This window comes from Gavialis gangeticus, unplaced genomic scaffold (genome assembly GCF_001723915.1).
Source record: "Gavialis gangeticus isolate Ggan-Ray unplaced genomic scaffold, GavGan_comp1, whole genome shotgun sequence".
Taxonomy (NCBI): domain Eukaryota; kingdom Metazoa; phylum Chordata; order Crocodylia; family Gavialidae; genus Gavialis; species Gavialis gangeticus.
The window spans coordinates 11,847,179-11,861,083 of NW_017729012.1; the positions used below are offsets into that span (position 1 = coordinate 11,847,179).

The following is a 13,905-nucleotide window of genomic DNA, read 5'->3' on the forward strand; positions in this document are numbered from 1 at the left end:
GCGGTGAGTGGCCGGGGCGCGGCAAGGCCCCTGCTGCCGTCCGGCCTGCAGTCCAGTGCTCTGGCCCCGGGGCTTCGGGGAGGTGCTGACCCGGCCCCGTGTCGCAGCCGGGGTGGAGCCGCCGCGGTCTCCTGCGGGGCGGTTGGGCCCAGGGCTGCCCTCCCGCAGCATGTGCCTGTGCGGCCAGGGGGCCCGGGAGGATCCCAGGTGCGTGCGCTGCCCTGCAGCCAAGGATGCTGGCACTTTGCCAGCGGGCAGGAGCCGAGCTGAGCCTTGGCTCTAATCCCCCAGCTAGGGCACAGCTTAGGGCTTGGTGCAGGGGCTGGGAATCGGCCCCCTTGCCATGCTCTGCCTTCGCCGCCTGCTCAGCTCTCCCCTTTCGGGCCCTAGGCCGGGATCACCTTGCCTGGGGAGGAGCTGCAGCCGTGCGACCGAGCCACCAACTCCGCTGACAGGGGCTTCTCCAAGGAGGAGCTGCAGCAGATCCTGCAGGAGCGGAACGAACTCAAGACCAGCCTGTTCCTGGTGCGGGAGGAGCTGGCCTACTACCAGCGGTGAGCCAGGCTGCGGCCCTGCCTGCCCGGTCCAGGGCACGGCACGCACCCTGGGAGCACCGGGGAGGGCAGGTGCAGAGTGGCTTGTGCCTGACGGTCACTTCTCTTGCGCAGCTGAGCCTTTGGCTTGGGGGTGGTCGGTGCCACGCTAACCGCCAGGCTCTGCCCCGAGCCCTGAGGGGAGCGCAACTCCGGGCGACCCTTTCCTCTGCTTCTGGCCCCGCGTGGCCCTGCGAGGCCTTCAGTCCAGCCTGGCCCTGAGTGCCGCCTGCCCCGTTCCTGCAGGGAGCTGTTGAACCAAGAGCACGTCCCTGGGCTGGTGCTGGACGCGATGAAGTCTGTTGTCAAGAGACAGAGGAAAAAAATCCGAGCCAAGATGCTGGGGACAGTGGAGGAGCCGGCGAGCAGGTGAGTCCGGCCGGCGGCAGGGCTGGGCGCCTGGGCTGGGGCAGCTCCGGCTCCAGCTCCACCTGCGCCTGGACGGACTCTGGCTCGGCCTGGCCTGTGACGCGCTGCCTGCTGCAGCGCTGAAGGACTGGGCCGAGGGGCCGCCGGGGCAGGGATGCCCTGCCTTGCCCTGCCGCTCCGGGACGGGCCCGCTCCAGCCTGCGGGTGGACTTCGTAAGCTGCTCAAACTCTGCTCAACTTGTCACCCCACCGTGGGGCTACGCTGCTGGACACTGCTCATCACTGCCACGGGGCTTGGCCCCGCGGGGGAAGCTGTGGCAGCCCCAAGTGCCGTGCAGCACTGGCCACGTGCAGGCCCCTGCCCCAGCTGTCAGAGGCACCTGGCGGGCGCCACTGAGGACAGCAGTGACTGGCTCCCAGGACAGTGGGATCCATGGATGGTGCTGGCAGGTCTGCAGGGAAGGGCTTGCTTGTGCTTGCTGCTTGGGGACTGCTTATGGGGGGGGGCCAGGGCCTCAGCGCGCTCTCCGCTGCACGCACGGGGCTGCACGTACGGGGCTGCACGTGCTCAGGGCTGCACGCACTGCAGGGGCGCGGGGTGGGGCTGTCTGGTGTGCATGTTGCTGGCTTTCAAGTGCCTAATAAAGGGGCCCAGCTTTTCTACAAGGCTTTCCTCCTGCTGCTGCTTCCTGCGGGGCGGGGAGGGGAAGGGAGCAATCCACCCTGTCAAGGGCGAGGGACCAGCACCCCCTCCCAGGGCTCCTGTTTCTGGCCCCCTGGACTGGGCAGGTGGAGGGGAAGCCTTACCTGCGGGGCAGCCACGGGGTTTGGGGCCCTGCATCTGGCAGGAGGCGGGCAGCCCTTCAGAGCAGGCAGGGCAGGCCTGGACAGCCCAGAGGGCCCCATCTCGGGGCCCCGTCCCGGTGCTGCTGCTGCAGCCCTCCAGCAACCCCGTGCCCTGCCCTGCCCTGCCCTGCCCTGCCCTGGCAGTGTGACCTCCCCAGCTCTGGGCAAGCCGCGTGCTGCAGGAGCTGAGTGCTCTGGGATGATGTGCACACCCTGCCTGGCTCTCCTGTACAGGGGGTATCTCCCCCTGCCCTGCCCTGCCCTGCTCTGCTCTGCTCTGCTCACCAAGCACCCCCAGCCTGCAGTCAGGGGCAGGGTGCTCTGGTTCCTGTGACCTGGGCTTGTCCTCTCCGGGGCCACAGCTGCCTCAGCCCCTGCCTGTGTGGCTCTGTCCCTCCTGGCCGTGGGGAGCGCCTTGTCCTTTATCTGCCAGCTGCTCGGGCTTTGTCTTCCCCGGCCCTGTCCTGGGCATCCCAGGCTGGCTGCGCTGACCAGACGCTGGGCCAAGAGCCTCTTGCAGCTGCGGTGCAGCAAAGGGTGGGCAACCTCCCCACCCTGGTGACCCAAGTGCCAGGCTGTCACCCCTCTCAGGCAAGCAGCCAGGCTTGTGCCTCGGCCCTGCTGAGGCTCTCCTAGAGCTGGCTCCTTGCACAGGTTCTTCCTTGTGTCCAAAGCTATCCTGGCTGCAGCTATTGAGCATAGCTGCCTTCCTCGCTGTGCCTGGCCTCAAGGCTTTGCCAGGCCCTGCCAGCACGGGCCCCACGCCCCGGGCACATGTACTGTGTTCGGCCCCTGCCCTGCAGCATCTGCGACACTGGGGTCTCCATACAGTGCCCTCGGGCAGGGCTGGAGCCTGTCCATGCTGGGGCTGCCATGCAGTAACGTCTGGGGACAGACTCTGCCACCAGCGAGGGAGGGCTTTCCCTGCCCTCCCGGATGGACAGATGGCAAATGACTGGTCCCTGGAGCCATGTCGGCTGGCTGGAGATGGGGCAGACGCACTCCTTGGGGAGGACTGGGCAGCGGGAGAGCCCTGGCTGCAGGCGCTCTCGCGCGGCTCATGGGAATGTCCCTCGCACTCCATGAATCTGCCCTGGGCCGGAAGGGCCCGTGCAAACGTGTGCGTGGCTTCCAGTAGCGTGTGCTGGGCAAGGGAAAGAGCAGCACGTGTGCCCAGCTAGTGGCAGGAAAGGAGCCTGGGGGCATATCCACTGACTGAGATGCGGGCGCTCCCTGGTTGCGAGGACCGTGGGGCTCAGCAGTCTCCAGATGTGGCAGGGACGCCTGTCGCTGCAGAGAGGGCTGCGACCCCAGGGGCCGTTTCTAGCTCTGTGGCCATGGCAGCCGCTCCATGCCCCAGGACAGGAGGCAGGAGCCCAGTTGGCCGCAGTCTCTTCCCTGCTCAGGGTCTTGGCCCCATGTCTGACTTCTCCTTTGCACGCTAGTGGTAATGATGATGATTATGACGATGACGATGACAAGGGCTCATGGCTCCCGGCGCCCGAAGCAGGCAGTGTGGGCTCTCACACCCCTGGCTCCAAAATCAGAAGCTTGTAAGTCTCTCCCGAGATTGCGGCTGTGGGGGCATGGAGGCGGGTGGCCTGGGGCGGGGTGGGGAGGAGGTCAATGGCAGCGGGAGGAAGGAGCGCCCTGAGGCACCAGCTGCGATGGCAGTACCAGCCTGGGCTGTTCCTGTGCATGTGCCTGTGCAGCGCAGGATCTGGCGGTGGAGCTGCCAGGTAGACGGTGCCCGCGGCGTGGCGCAGCACGGCCCGTGTCAGAGCTGCCCCGGTGCCAGACGGCTGCTCCGGGCACTTGGCAGGTGCCTCCCAGGCAGTGACAGGACAGCTCTGGCCACCGCTTGGCCTGGCTGGCTTGGCTCACAGCTCCAGCACCTGCACCTCGGGCCCCTGGGAGCCTGCCCCCCACTCACCCATGGGTTCTCCTGGTTTTCCTGCAGTTTTGGCCTGTGGTATCGTGGCAGCAGCAGCTCGGACGCTTCCAGGTCAGGCAGCGCTGGAGCGTGGGAAATCATTGACTCGCAGGATGTGTGCGCAGAGCAGGATGGACGTGAGCCTGTGGCCAGTGTCCCTGGCGAGCCAGCGAGCGAGTGAGCGGGGACCTGGCCTAGCCCAGCTGTGGCCCTCTCCCTCCACCCGGTGCCCAGGACGCGCTCGCGGATGACGCGGTGGCCTCGGGTGCGCTTGTGGCATTGCTCTCCACGTCGCACAGCCAGTTCCCGCCGTGGCTGCAGAGGCAGTGTTGGAGCAAGTTCCAGCATGGGGCATCCTCACCACTGGTCTGATGGTGCTGGGCAGCAACTCGCAGCCCAGTGTCCCGATGCTGTGCATCCCCGCCTGTTCCCATCGCCAGCCCGGACACATCCAGCTGTCGGACGACTGCCTTGGCTTTGTGCCCTCTGTGCCAGTGCTGCGCCTTGTGCCCCAGGAGCAGGACGAGGCACGTTCCTCGCGGCAGCAGGTTGGCTCAGCCGTGTGGGCAGTGTGGGACGCAGACGTGTTGGCAGGCCTCGGGGTCCAGCCCTTTGGGTGACAAGATTGTGGCCAGGATGCTGCTTTCTTGCTGTGGGCCTGGGATCAGCCCCAGAAATAAACTCGTTGGGTGCTGCGCCGTGCCCGTGTTCTTGGCGGCTGGCCGTGCCCGCGGCTGGCAGGGACGCTGTTTGGGCCCCGGCGGGTCGTGCCGGCACCAAGGGGCATCCTGTTATGGAGTCACCTCTGGCTGCCCTGTGCCTGGCTGCTCCCTGCGGTGCCAGCTGAGGGTCCAGCCTTCACCTCAGCCCCAGAGGGCTGTTACCTGGGCACGTGGCAGAGCCCCCTCCCCAGTGCTGGCAGGGAGCTGCCTTGTCTGGTCAGTGTTTGCTGCTCTTGTGGCTCCAGCCCTGGAGGGGTTGCAGCCCAGAAAGTGCCTGGGGGTGCTGCTGGCCCAGTGGCCCCCGACCTGCTCCACCTCATGCTCACGGGGCAGGAAAAAGATGTTTCCTGTGCATCCGCTGCTGCGGCGCCAGGAGCGGTGGCTGAACGGCAGGGGCTGGAGACATGCCAGCCCGGTCCCTGCAGCCCGTGCTGGCTTCCAGGGGGGAGTGGGGCTGGTGGAGGCCTAGGCCTTTCCCACAGCTCCATCGTGCCCCGGAGGCCGGATGCACGAGGCCGTGCCGTGCCTGCCTGGCCCGTGGGGGATGGCAGCACCCAGGGCTGTGCCCAGGGTGAGGGAAAAGGTATGGGGCGCATGGAGGAGCCAGGCGGCGCAAGGCCTCCCTTGTGCCCGGCTCAGCGCAGCAGGGTGGAGGCTCAGGCCGAGGCACTGGGAAGCTCTGGCCTCCGCCGGCCGTGTGGGCATCTGGCATGGGCCAGCAGTGAGGCAAAGACCTGGGGAAAGCCCGTGCGAGCCCAGCCTGCCTCCCTGCCCCCTTGGCGCGAGGCTTTCTCATCTCCTCCCTCCCGCGTTTCCTCAGGAAGCAGAAAGGAGGAAACTCAAAGCCAGGGAGAGGAAGCTCAAAGCCAGGGAGAGGAAGCAGGCGAACCGGAGGAGACGGGCAGGCTGGACGGCGAGCACTGCGCTGGGCAGCCCGGCATGGCGCGGCTGTGGGTGCTCTTCTGCCTCCAGCTCCTGCCCTGGGCCTGGGGCTCTGCGCAGGAGCTGGACGCAGCCGGGAGGAACGTGTGCGCGGACGAGAGGTAAGACGAAGGCCGGGCGGTGGGACGCGGGAAGGGGAACGCTTCCTTGGCCGTGGGGCAGGATGGGCGAGGGTGGGAGGCAGCCGTGCCCATGTGGGGCGGGGAAGGGGCCTGGTACCACAGGTCATGCAGGGGGAGCAGAGCAGCTGACCAGTGCCTGGGCGATGGACTTGTACTGGTCAGGGGCCCAGCGGGACGCCTGTGGGTGTTGCGTGGCCCAGGCCCGGGCATAGGCCTGGCAGTAGTGCGTGGCCCCTGGCTCCCCAGGGTGCCACGTGACGCCTGTGCAGAGCCAGGCAGCCCCGTCCCTCGGAGCCACCCGGGGCACGTGGGATCTGAGGGGGGTCTCGTGTCCTTGCCCGGCCCCATGCAGGGGCTGGGCGGCTGTGTCTCTGCCCCAGGCTCTTGGGGGTTGGGAATCCCTGCAGGTGCCGGCCCTGCCCTGCCCTGCCCTGCCCTGCCCTCGGGCGCTCGTCGCCCATCCCGCCCGTGGCGGCAGAGCCCTGTGCTGCTCCCGCCTCGCCAGGGAGCCGCTCGCGGGGCCGAGGCTGCGGAGCCCCAGTGCCTGGCGGGGGTGAGCCATGGGCCGTGGCGCCACGTAGGCAGGGCTCGGCCACCGGGCCAGGCACCCCCCTGGCTTCCCGCCCGTGCTGGCTCCCTGCCCGGGGCCCTGCCTCCAGGTGCTCCGGTCCTTGCCTCGGCCTCAGCCTTGGCCTCGGCCTTAGCCTCGGCCTCCTTCTGGCCCAAGCCCTGTGGATTTCCAGGCTGCGCCATCTCCGGGCAGCGTGTGGCTCCCTACAGCAGCCCCGGCCTGCGCCCGGCTCAGGCTCACGGCGCGCTTTCCCCACAGGGTTCCCACGGGCCTGGCGTGCTGCCCTGGCTGGAGGCAGGAAGGCAGGGAGTGCCCGGCTGGTGAGTGACCAGGCTTCAGCCCTGCAAGGTGCCCAGTGGGGCTGGCGGGCTGCCAGCTCTCGGGGACGGGGTTACGGCAGGCCAGGGGTGCCCGGCTGGGATGGATGGGGCCGGGCGTGGGAGAGCTGCGCTGAGCTGCCCGTTGCTGCTGTGACAGCACTGTGCGAGGGCGAGGACGCCTGCGCGGCTGACGAGGTGTGTGTGAAGCCGGGGGTCTGCCGCTGCAAGCCTGGCTTTTTCGGGGCCCACTGCAGCTCCCGTGAGTACGGCGGGGCCGGAGGAAGGGGTTGGGGGACGGGCCCACCTCCTCCCTGCCCCACAGACGCAGGCAGATGGGCGCGGCCGTTCCCACTGCCCGAGGGCCTCGGCGATGGACAGCTCCTGTCCTGTGCCTCTCCCATGGCGCAGGAGCCCTGTGGAGCTGCCAACTGGCCCCGGCGTAGCCTCGGCTCCAGCTGCTCTCCTCTTCCCTTCGCAGGCTGCCCTGAGCAGTACTGGGGCCCTGACTGCAAGCAGAGCTGTCTGTGCCACCCGCACGGGAAGTGCAACCCCGCCACCGGCCACTGCACGTGCTATGCCAATCGCTGGGGACCTCTCTGCCAGTTCCCATGCCCGTGCGGGCCTCACGGTCGCTGCCACCCCCTCACCGGAGCTTGCCTGTGCGAGCCGGGCTGGTGGGCACCGACCTGCAAGCGGCAGTGTCAGTGCAACCTGTCTGGCTCCCGCTGCGACCCCGCCACCGGGCAGTGCCTCTGTGCCCAAGGCTGGTGGGGCAGGCGGTGCGGCTTTCCGTGCTCCTGCCACCTCTCCCCGTGCGCTCAGGACTCAGGGAAGTGCGAGTGCAAGGTGGGGTCCTGGGGCCCGTCATGCCAGCACCAGTGCGACTGCCTGCACGGGAGCTGCAGCCCTCTCACTGGGTCCTGCACCTGCAGCCCTGGCTACCAGGGCAGGAGCTGCAGGGACCCCTGCCCAGCCGGGCACTATGGACCGCAGTGCAGGCACAGGTAAGAGCAGCACTGCTCTGCACCGGCTCCCAGGAGGGGCTGCCCAAGAGCCTCGCGGCCCAGGCGCGTGCCCCGCGGCCCAGCCACGCTGGGGGAGGTCAGTGCTGGGACCTGAGCCCGGCTCTTGCCCATGAAGGAGCGAGAGGAAGAGGAAGCTGTGCCGGGGCTGGGAGGCAGGCTGACCCACCGCACATGCCCCTGGGGAGTCCCTGTTGTGGGCTGCTGACCAGGGTGGAGGAACAGGCAGCTCAGTTCTCCATGGGGCAGCCCCGTAGGGTAACGGCCTGACCCGAATTGGGCTGGACAGTCCGGAAATGGGCGCATAAAGTCCTGATCCCGGGCTGCGGGACAGCACGCGTCCCAGACTGGCGGTATCGTGCAGGGATCGGGGTTTTCCGTTCTCAGTGGGAAACGTTGCCCCTGCAGGCGGGCAGTTCCAGCAGTGCAGGGCTGCCCGGGGTGCAGGGGGAGCGGGGTGCAGGGGCACCGCGTGTGCATGCACACATGCATGTGGCAGCCAGGCAGGGTGGAGAGCAGCTTTGCAGGTAGGCCGGGGGTGCGGGCGCAGATTGAGGCCCCCACCGTGAGGGAGGGGGTAGGGCTGGGGCTGGGGCTGGGGGTGCTAACCGCTGTGGCAGCAGTGCAGGGACATGGGGCTGGCCCGAGCAGGGCCCCGTGGGACTTGGAGCCCCGAGTCCACAGCTGGCAGCCAGGGGGCAGAGGCGGCGGGCATGCGTCCTGCCTTCCTGTTGTGACACGGCTCTGCCGCGTGCTGGCTCCGCCGGCCCAGGGAGGTCTCGTTGAGCCGCTGCTGCCCCCGCAGGGACTGCACGGGGCATTGCCTTCGGGTGGAGCCTCCCCTGCCCTTGCGCCCAGCTGCGCTCTGGGCTGGCGGTGCGGGGGGGAGGCCGTGCGGGGGTCCCTGCTGCATGTGCAGGCCCAAGGCTGGGCCTGGCGAGGTGGTCGCGGCTCCAGTGTCGGGTCGCCGATGGCTGGGGTGCTGCTGCGTGGGGCAGAGGACTGGGGCCTCCGCTACCCCCGGTCCAGCCCCGCTGCCTGCCACACTGATCACCCCCTTCCCGCTGGTCACCTGGCAGCTGCGGGCACTGCAAGCGGAGCCAGCCCTGCTCGCCCACGGATGGGTTGTGCCTGGCGTGCGAGCCGGGCTGGAACGGGACCCTGTGCAACCAGCCCTGCCTGCCTGGACACCACGGGGAGAACTGTTCCCAGGCCTGTCCCCAGTGCCGGGGTGGGGAGACCTGCCACCCGGAGACCGGCACCTGCCAGGACTGCGATCCCGGCTGGACAGGACCCAGGTACGGGCCCTGCGCTGGGCGGGACGCGGCCGCCAGCTCCTTTCTGGTCTCAGGCGTGTGCAGGGAGCATGTGGGAGCTCCCCCTCCCCCCCGAGCTGCCTCCAGAGACCCGACTCTGGCCCTGCTAGTTGCCCACGTGTCCCGTCTGCGAACAGCCACAAAACCGTGATGGCTGGTGCCCTCAGGCAGGGGGAGCAGAGGCAATCCTGCACCCTGTGAGGCCCTTATACCAGCACCCTCGTGCCTGCAGGCTCTCCCGGTCTCCCAGCTCTTTGGTGCTGTCGGCATCTGTGTTCCCGGAGGGGTGGGATGGGGCAGGCTGTGCTGTGAGCCCGTCAAACCAGGTGCAGAGCAGGGTGCATCCCAGCCTCGGTCTGTGCGCCAGTCCTATCTGATCTCCCTGCAGCTGCGATGCGCCCTGCCCGGATGGCACGTTTGGGGACAGGTGCCAGCTCCCGTGCCTGGTGTGCATCAATGGGCGCTGCGACCCGGTGTCTGGGGAGTGCGTCTGCCAGGCTGGCTACTGGGGCAGCAGGTAAGAGCAAGGGGCGCGTGGGGCAGAGCCAGCCCGTTCCCACAGGGCCTCTCCCAGCTCTCTCTGTCCCCACAGCTGCAATGAGACCTGTCGGGACGGGTTCTTTGGCGTGAACTGCTCGTCCCCCTGCCCGTGTGCGGGGGGCCCCTGCCACCCGCTCTCCGGGGACTGTGCATTCGGTGAGTGACGCCCTGCCCTGCCCTGCCCTGCCCTGCCCTGCCCGCACCACTTCCCTCCTTTTCTGGAGCCAGCAGCTCCCACTCCCCGGCCTCTGTTCCCACCTCCGCGGCTTTGGCTTCCTGCTGCAGTGCCCTCCCCGTGGGCCCGGATGGTGCAGAGCCTGTCGTGCCAGGCACATCCGAGTGGGCTGGGCTGGGGTCTGCGCTGGCAGAGAGAAGGGCCCACCTCTGCAGCGCTTTACCTGGACTGCAGCCCTTGCTCTGTCGCCGGGTCTGTGCCCAGCCTGCAGTCGGGCAGCGCTGTCATCCAGAGCGTGTGAGCAAGGGCAGAGCCACCTGCCTGCTTCTGCAGCAGAGCTGTTCCTCCAAGCCCGCCCCAGCGATGAGAGGGACCCAGGCTTGATGCTCCCTGGCCATCAGCAGGGCGCATTGCTCTGCCTGTTGGGGGGGGGGCAAGGCCAGTGCCGGGCACGGGTCCCAAACTGTGCTGGCCCCATCCCAGGGGTCTGGTGCTGCTTGGCACTTGCCGGGCTGCAGCTGCTGTAGCTCGGCCCTGCTGCACCGGCAGTCCAGGACCTCACCCCGGGCTGCCTGGCCTCTCCTGCAGGGTCTCGCTACCAGGGCGCCCTGATTGCAGGCGTGCTTGTCCCACTGCTGCTTCTGCTGCTGTGCGTCGCCTGCTGCTGCTGCTGCGGGACCGGCCCAGTGGAGGCGAGGGACAGGTACATGGAGGACCTGCCTGGGGCAGGGAGGGGAGCGGCTACGGGCTCTGGGCTGGCACGGGCCAAGCAGAGCCACCCGAGGCACGAAGAGGAGCGGTAGCAGCTCCCCCGGAGCCGAGGCCTGGGGGACTTGCATGCTCCCGCTGAAGCCCATTGTGCTGCACTGCGCCTCCCTGAGTTGCCCGCTCCTCCTCCTGGGCAAGTCGGCCCAGGGCCCCAGCACTCGAGCCTGGGCAGAGCTGGGGTGTCTCAGCTCCGGGCTGTGGGAACGTGCGGACCCATCGGCATCCCTCCTAGCATCCAGATCTGGGCCACTTCCTGCAGTGACCTGCAGGTGTGCAGACAGGGCCTCCGGGACTCGCGCAAGGGGCAGAGATGGGGTTGCTGCCTGGGGGCTTCTCCCGGCCGGGCCACGCTGCACGGCTCCCGGGGGCAGGGGGCTCCCCCCTGCCAGGAGCCGGGCTTCTCCACCTGCCCTGCTCTGTTCCTGCTCCCCAGGGCAGCCGTAGCCGACGCGGACGTGCTGTCCCGAATGAAGCACCACGTGCAGGGTGTGCTGGCCAACCTCAGCTCCATGCTGCCTTGCTTCTCGCTGGGGGGCTACAAGCTCCCCCGGGTCACAGGTAAGAGCGGGGCTGTGGGCTCTGCCTTGCCTTGTCGGGGCCTTTGCAGCCGGGGTGGAGGCGCCTCCTGGCACGCAGGGGCTGGGCTGGCGGCACCCCGAGCCCTTTCCACCAGCACCACCATGAACGAGCGAGCGACTGCCCCAGAGGTGGTGCAGCCTGTGGGCAGCGGGGAGGTGGCAGCCAGCCTGGCACGGGGTCCCGATGGGGTCGCTCCTTCCCTTGCAGTCTCGCACCACGACGCCGAGATTCCCTTCAACCCCAGCTTCATCGAGCAGCCCTCTGCGGCCTGGGCCTCGGACAGCTCCTTCTCCTCCTTCGACTCGGACGACGATGGCCCGGCCTACTCCGTCCCTGCCCTTGCCGTGGAAGGTAATGCTGCTGTGCTTGGGCGCTGTCTCCGACCCTGGGCGAGTCTCCCTGGGGCAGTCGGTCCCCTGGCGCGCAGGCCTTTGTGCGGGGTGACTTTTGCTGCCTGCACACGTAGGGTTGGGTGGGGGGGTCAGCCCTGGGAAACGGCACTTGCTGGGTCTCCTTCTATGTGAAGCTCCAAATCTTCCTGTCCCTGCTTTTCCCTCTGTGCTGGGAAGCCGAGGCTGCCTCTGCACAGTCCGCTCAGGGCTGCTGCCGGGGGTGTCCGAGCTGTGCACCCCCAGATGCTGTTCATCTCGAAAGCTGCTCTCTGGAGACAGCTCAGGGCACCTGGGCGTCCACAGCAGCCCTGCGTTAGGCCTGCGTTGGGCCCCCCATGGATGTGTGGGAGCCTTCGCCTCCACCCTGCCCCATAAACCCAGAGCCTGTCAGTGGGTGAAGGAGACGTGACCCCAGTGGCCCTCGTGCTGGGAGCTACGGCCCCCTGGAGCCCTGCCTGGGGCCAGGAGCAGATGGCCTCGTGCTGTGACCCCGTGGCAGGAGGTCCCGTCGTGTGCTGGGAGCCTTCACCCCCCTCTTCCTTGTCCTCAGACGTGCCCGCAGGCTCTGAGCCTCAGGAAGGCGGCTCCCCAGGGAACGAGTTGCCCGACGCAACGGCCTTTAACTCGGAAGAGGTCTCCCAGCCATTCATCATCCCCCGCACGTCCAGCATTGCCAAGGCCAAGAGGCCCTCGGTGTCGTTTGCCGAAGGCACTAAGTTTGGCCCTCAGTGCAGAAGCGGCTCTGTGGAGATGCCCAGCGCCTCCCGGAAGCCCAAGGCCTCTTGGGGTCTCCCCAAGCCCCCCCTGGCCGACGCGGATGAGAGTGCCCAGCCAGGTGGGCGGCCCAACGACTACGAAAACGCAGAGCCCATTGCCACGGGGGAAGACGGCCACCGGCCCTCGCCCCGGAGCACCCCAGGGGGCCGGAGGAGGGTGGTGCCCAGCACCCGGCATGTGGCCCAGAGGGTGGAGGCCCTTGAGGCAGCTTCGAAGCTGGAGCAGAACATCACGACGATTTACATGACGGTGGGCACGGCGAGGAGGGGCACCCGGCACAGCGGGGGTGGCCAAGGGAGCGGAGAGGGGCCGGTGCAGGCGGTTCTCAAGCGGCTGGGCAGTTTCCAGAGAGGGAAAAGGGCCTCCAAGGAGGAGCCCAAAGTGCGCAGAGGCCCCGAGAGCATCCAGAAGCCTCCCCGGCGGGCCCTGGGCCAGGAGAGGGTCTCCACCCCCACCCCTCCCCAGCAGGGAGAGGGCACCAAGGGCCTAGGCCTGGGCACCGCTGAGTCCCCCGCAGAGCACCAGCAGCACGGTCCTGGGCAGAGACCGTCTCCCATCCCCGCACCGCCTGGGCTTTGGGCCGCGGACGCCCAGGGGGAAGACGAGGCCGAGAGGAGCGAGGGGCCCGAGCAAGCTGGAAAGCTAGAAGCCAACGGGCAGGCGGCAGCTGAGGAAGAGGAGCCGAAGTACGAGAACGTGACTCCCTATCACAGCAGCCTGCCTCGCAGCCCCTCGGGCGAGCCCCCCGCCACCACCGCAGAACATGAGGCCAGCCCCTGAGACCCGCGGGGCCAAACCCTGCCCCTGCTGCTGACCTCGGCCTCCCGCAGCAGAGCCAGAGCCGGGCAGGCCTGCAGCTCCTCTGCCCCCAGACTTCCCTCCCGGACACGCTGCACTAGCTGGATCCGTGCCTCGTGCCTCCCTTGAGCCCGTGCCCCAGGTCAGGGGCTGTGTTGTGCTCCCAGCAGGCAGCCTGCCCAGCACAGCACAGCACTGGCACCTGCTGGGCCACGGAGACCTACACGTGCAAGGGGCTCGTTGCCAGGCACGGGCAGGCCGGGCTTCTCGGCCCCAGCGCTGGTCAGACATGACTGCCCCGCGACTGCGTGGAAAGCCTGGGCACTGACCTTGGTTCAGCTGCTCCTGGGCTTCCCCCGGCGCGGGGGATGCCCAGGCTTCCCAGGCAGCCACCTCCGCTCTGCAGGTCGTAGGGCGGTTTGGCTCCCCTGGGCTGGCTGCAGCTGGCAAGGTGCAGCTTCTCCAGGGCTCCCGCTGCCTGCCAGGGCTGCCCCTGCTCCCTGGGAGCCTAGCCCCCGGCCTCCCCAGCTCCCGGGGCTGGGCCTCCTTTGCCACCTGCAACTTTTGCTGCCTTAGGGGTGCTGGCAGGACCTGCTGCATGGGCCCACTTAGGAGTGGCTCCCTGGCGCCGCGAGGCCTGGGCCCGCGTGCCGTGAGCTCGGGGATGGGACTTGTTCCTGGCGCTGGAGCTGCTCCAGCTGCACCGCCAGGGCACGTGTGCCCCCACAACGGCGGGCAGGGGCCTGCAGCCGCGTACGCAGCCTGGTGCTGGGAGCCAGCAGCCCGCCGTCCGAGGGTGGTTCTCGGGAGTGGGAGTGCTGGCTTGGAGGGGCTGTTAGGAAGGGGGGCTTTTTGGTTCCCTGTGCTGCATGGGGATGGAAGCAGCCCGGGCACGGTTAGTTTTAGCTGTTTAGCTGCAGCGATGCAGGCTCCCGCAGGGCTCCTGAGCGGCGTTGCCCTCGTGCCCCAGTCCCTCCAGCTCCAGCCCGTGTGTGAAACATGGCGCTGCTGTGGCACTGCCGCCCCACGTGTAAGGGGCTGCATGCTGTGAGCAAGAGGGGGATTCCTGCCCATCCGGACCCGGGTCCAGTGCCACCCAGCCACGGCGCTGGCCTGCTGT

The 13,905-nt window shown here is 68.7% G+C and overlaps 2 protein-coding genes across 4 annotated transcripts in view; both read left to right on the top strand.

The window, feature by feature from the left end:
* RILP (Rab interacting lysosomal protein) overlaps positions 1-4,441 on the top strand; it is a 5,292-nt gene extending 851 nt beyond the window's left edge. Inside the window, exons 3-6 of the mRNA XM_019510992.1 lie at positions 391-554; positions 840-962; positions 3,254-3,361; positions 3,769-4,441. Coding sequence (XP_019366537.1) covers positions 391-554; positions 840-962; positions 3,254-3,361; positions 3,769-3,922 — 549 coding nt within the window. The 3' untranslated portion in view covers positions 3,923-4,441. The remainder of the gene's footprint in view (positions 1-390; positions 555-839; positions 963-3,253; positions 3,362-3,768) is intronic.
* Positions 4,442-4,727: 286 nt separating this feature from the next.
* SCARF1 (scavenger receptor class F member 1) lies at positions 4,728-13,254 on the top strand. 3 transcript variants are annotated; one of them, XM_019511296.1, is made up of 12 exons: positions 4,728-5,046; positions 5,284-5,506; positions 6,357-6,418; positions 6,576-6,677; positions 6,897-7,422; positions 8,520-8,738; positions 9,145-9,273; positions 9,349-9,452; positions 10,060-10,174; positions 10,673-10,797; positions 11,026-11,169; positions 11,761-13,161. In XM_019511296.1, the coding sequence occupies exons 1-12, from the start codon at positions 4,782-4,784 to the stop codon at positions 12,765-12,767; spliced, it is 3,021 nt and encodes a 1,006-aa protein (XP_019366841.1). In that variant the 5' UTR covers positions 4,728-4,781; the 3' UTR covers positions 12,768-13,161. The 3 variants fall into 3 exon arrangements, with proteins under 3 accessions (XP_019366841.1, XP_019366839.1, XP_019366840.1); XM_019511294.1 differs by having other exon boundaries at positions 4,728-5,506; XM_019511295.1 differs by lacking the exon at positions 9,145-9,273 and having other exon boundaries at positions 4,728-5,506; positions 11,761-13,254.
* Positions 13,255-13,905: the final 651 nt, after the last annotated feature.

Bases quoted from the DNA above. Each gene is read 5' to 3' on its own strand.
- SCARF1 (XM_019511294.1), top strand. From the start codon at position 4,782: ATGCTCACGGGGCAGGAAAAAGATGTTTCCTGTGCATCCGCTGCTGCG. The intron at 8,739-9,144 runs GTACGGGCCCTG...ATCTCCCTGCAG, and splicing joins CCCGGCTGGACAGGACCCAG to CTGCGATGCGCCCTGCCCGG. The intron at 10,798-11,025 runs GTAAGAGCGGGG...CTTCCCTTGCAG, and splicing joins CAAGCTCCCCCGGGTCACAG to TCTCGCACCACGACGCCGAG.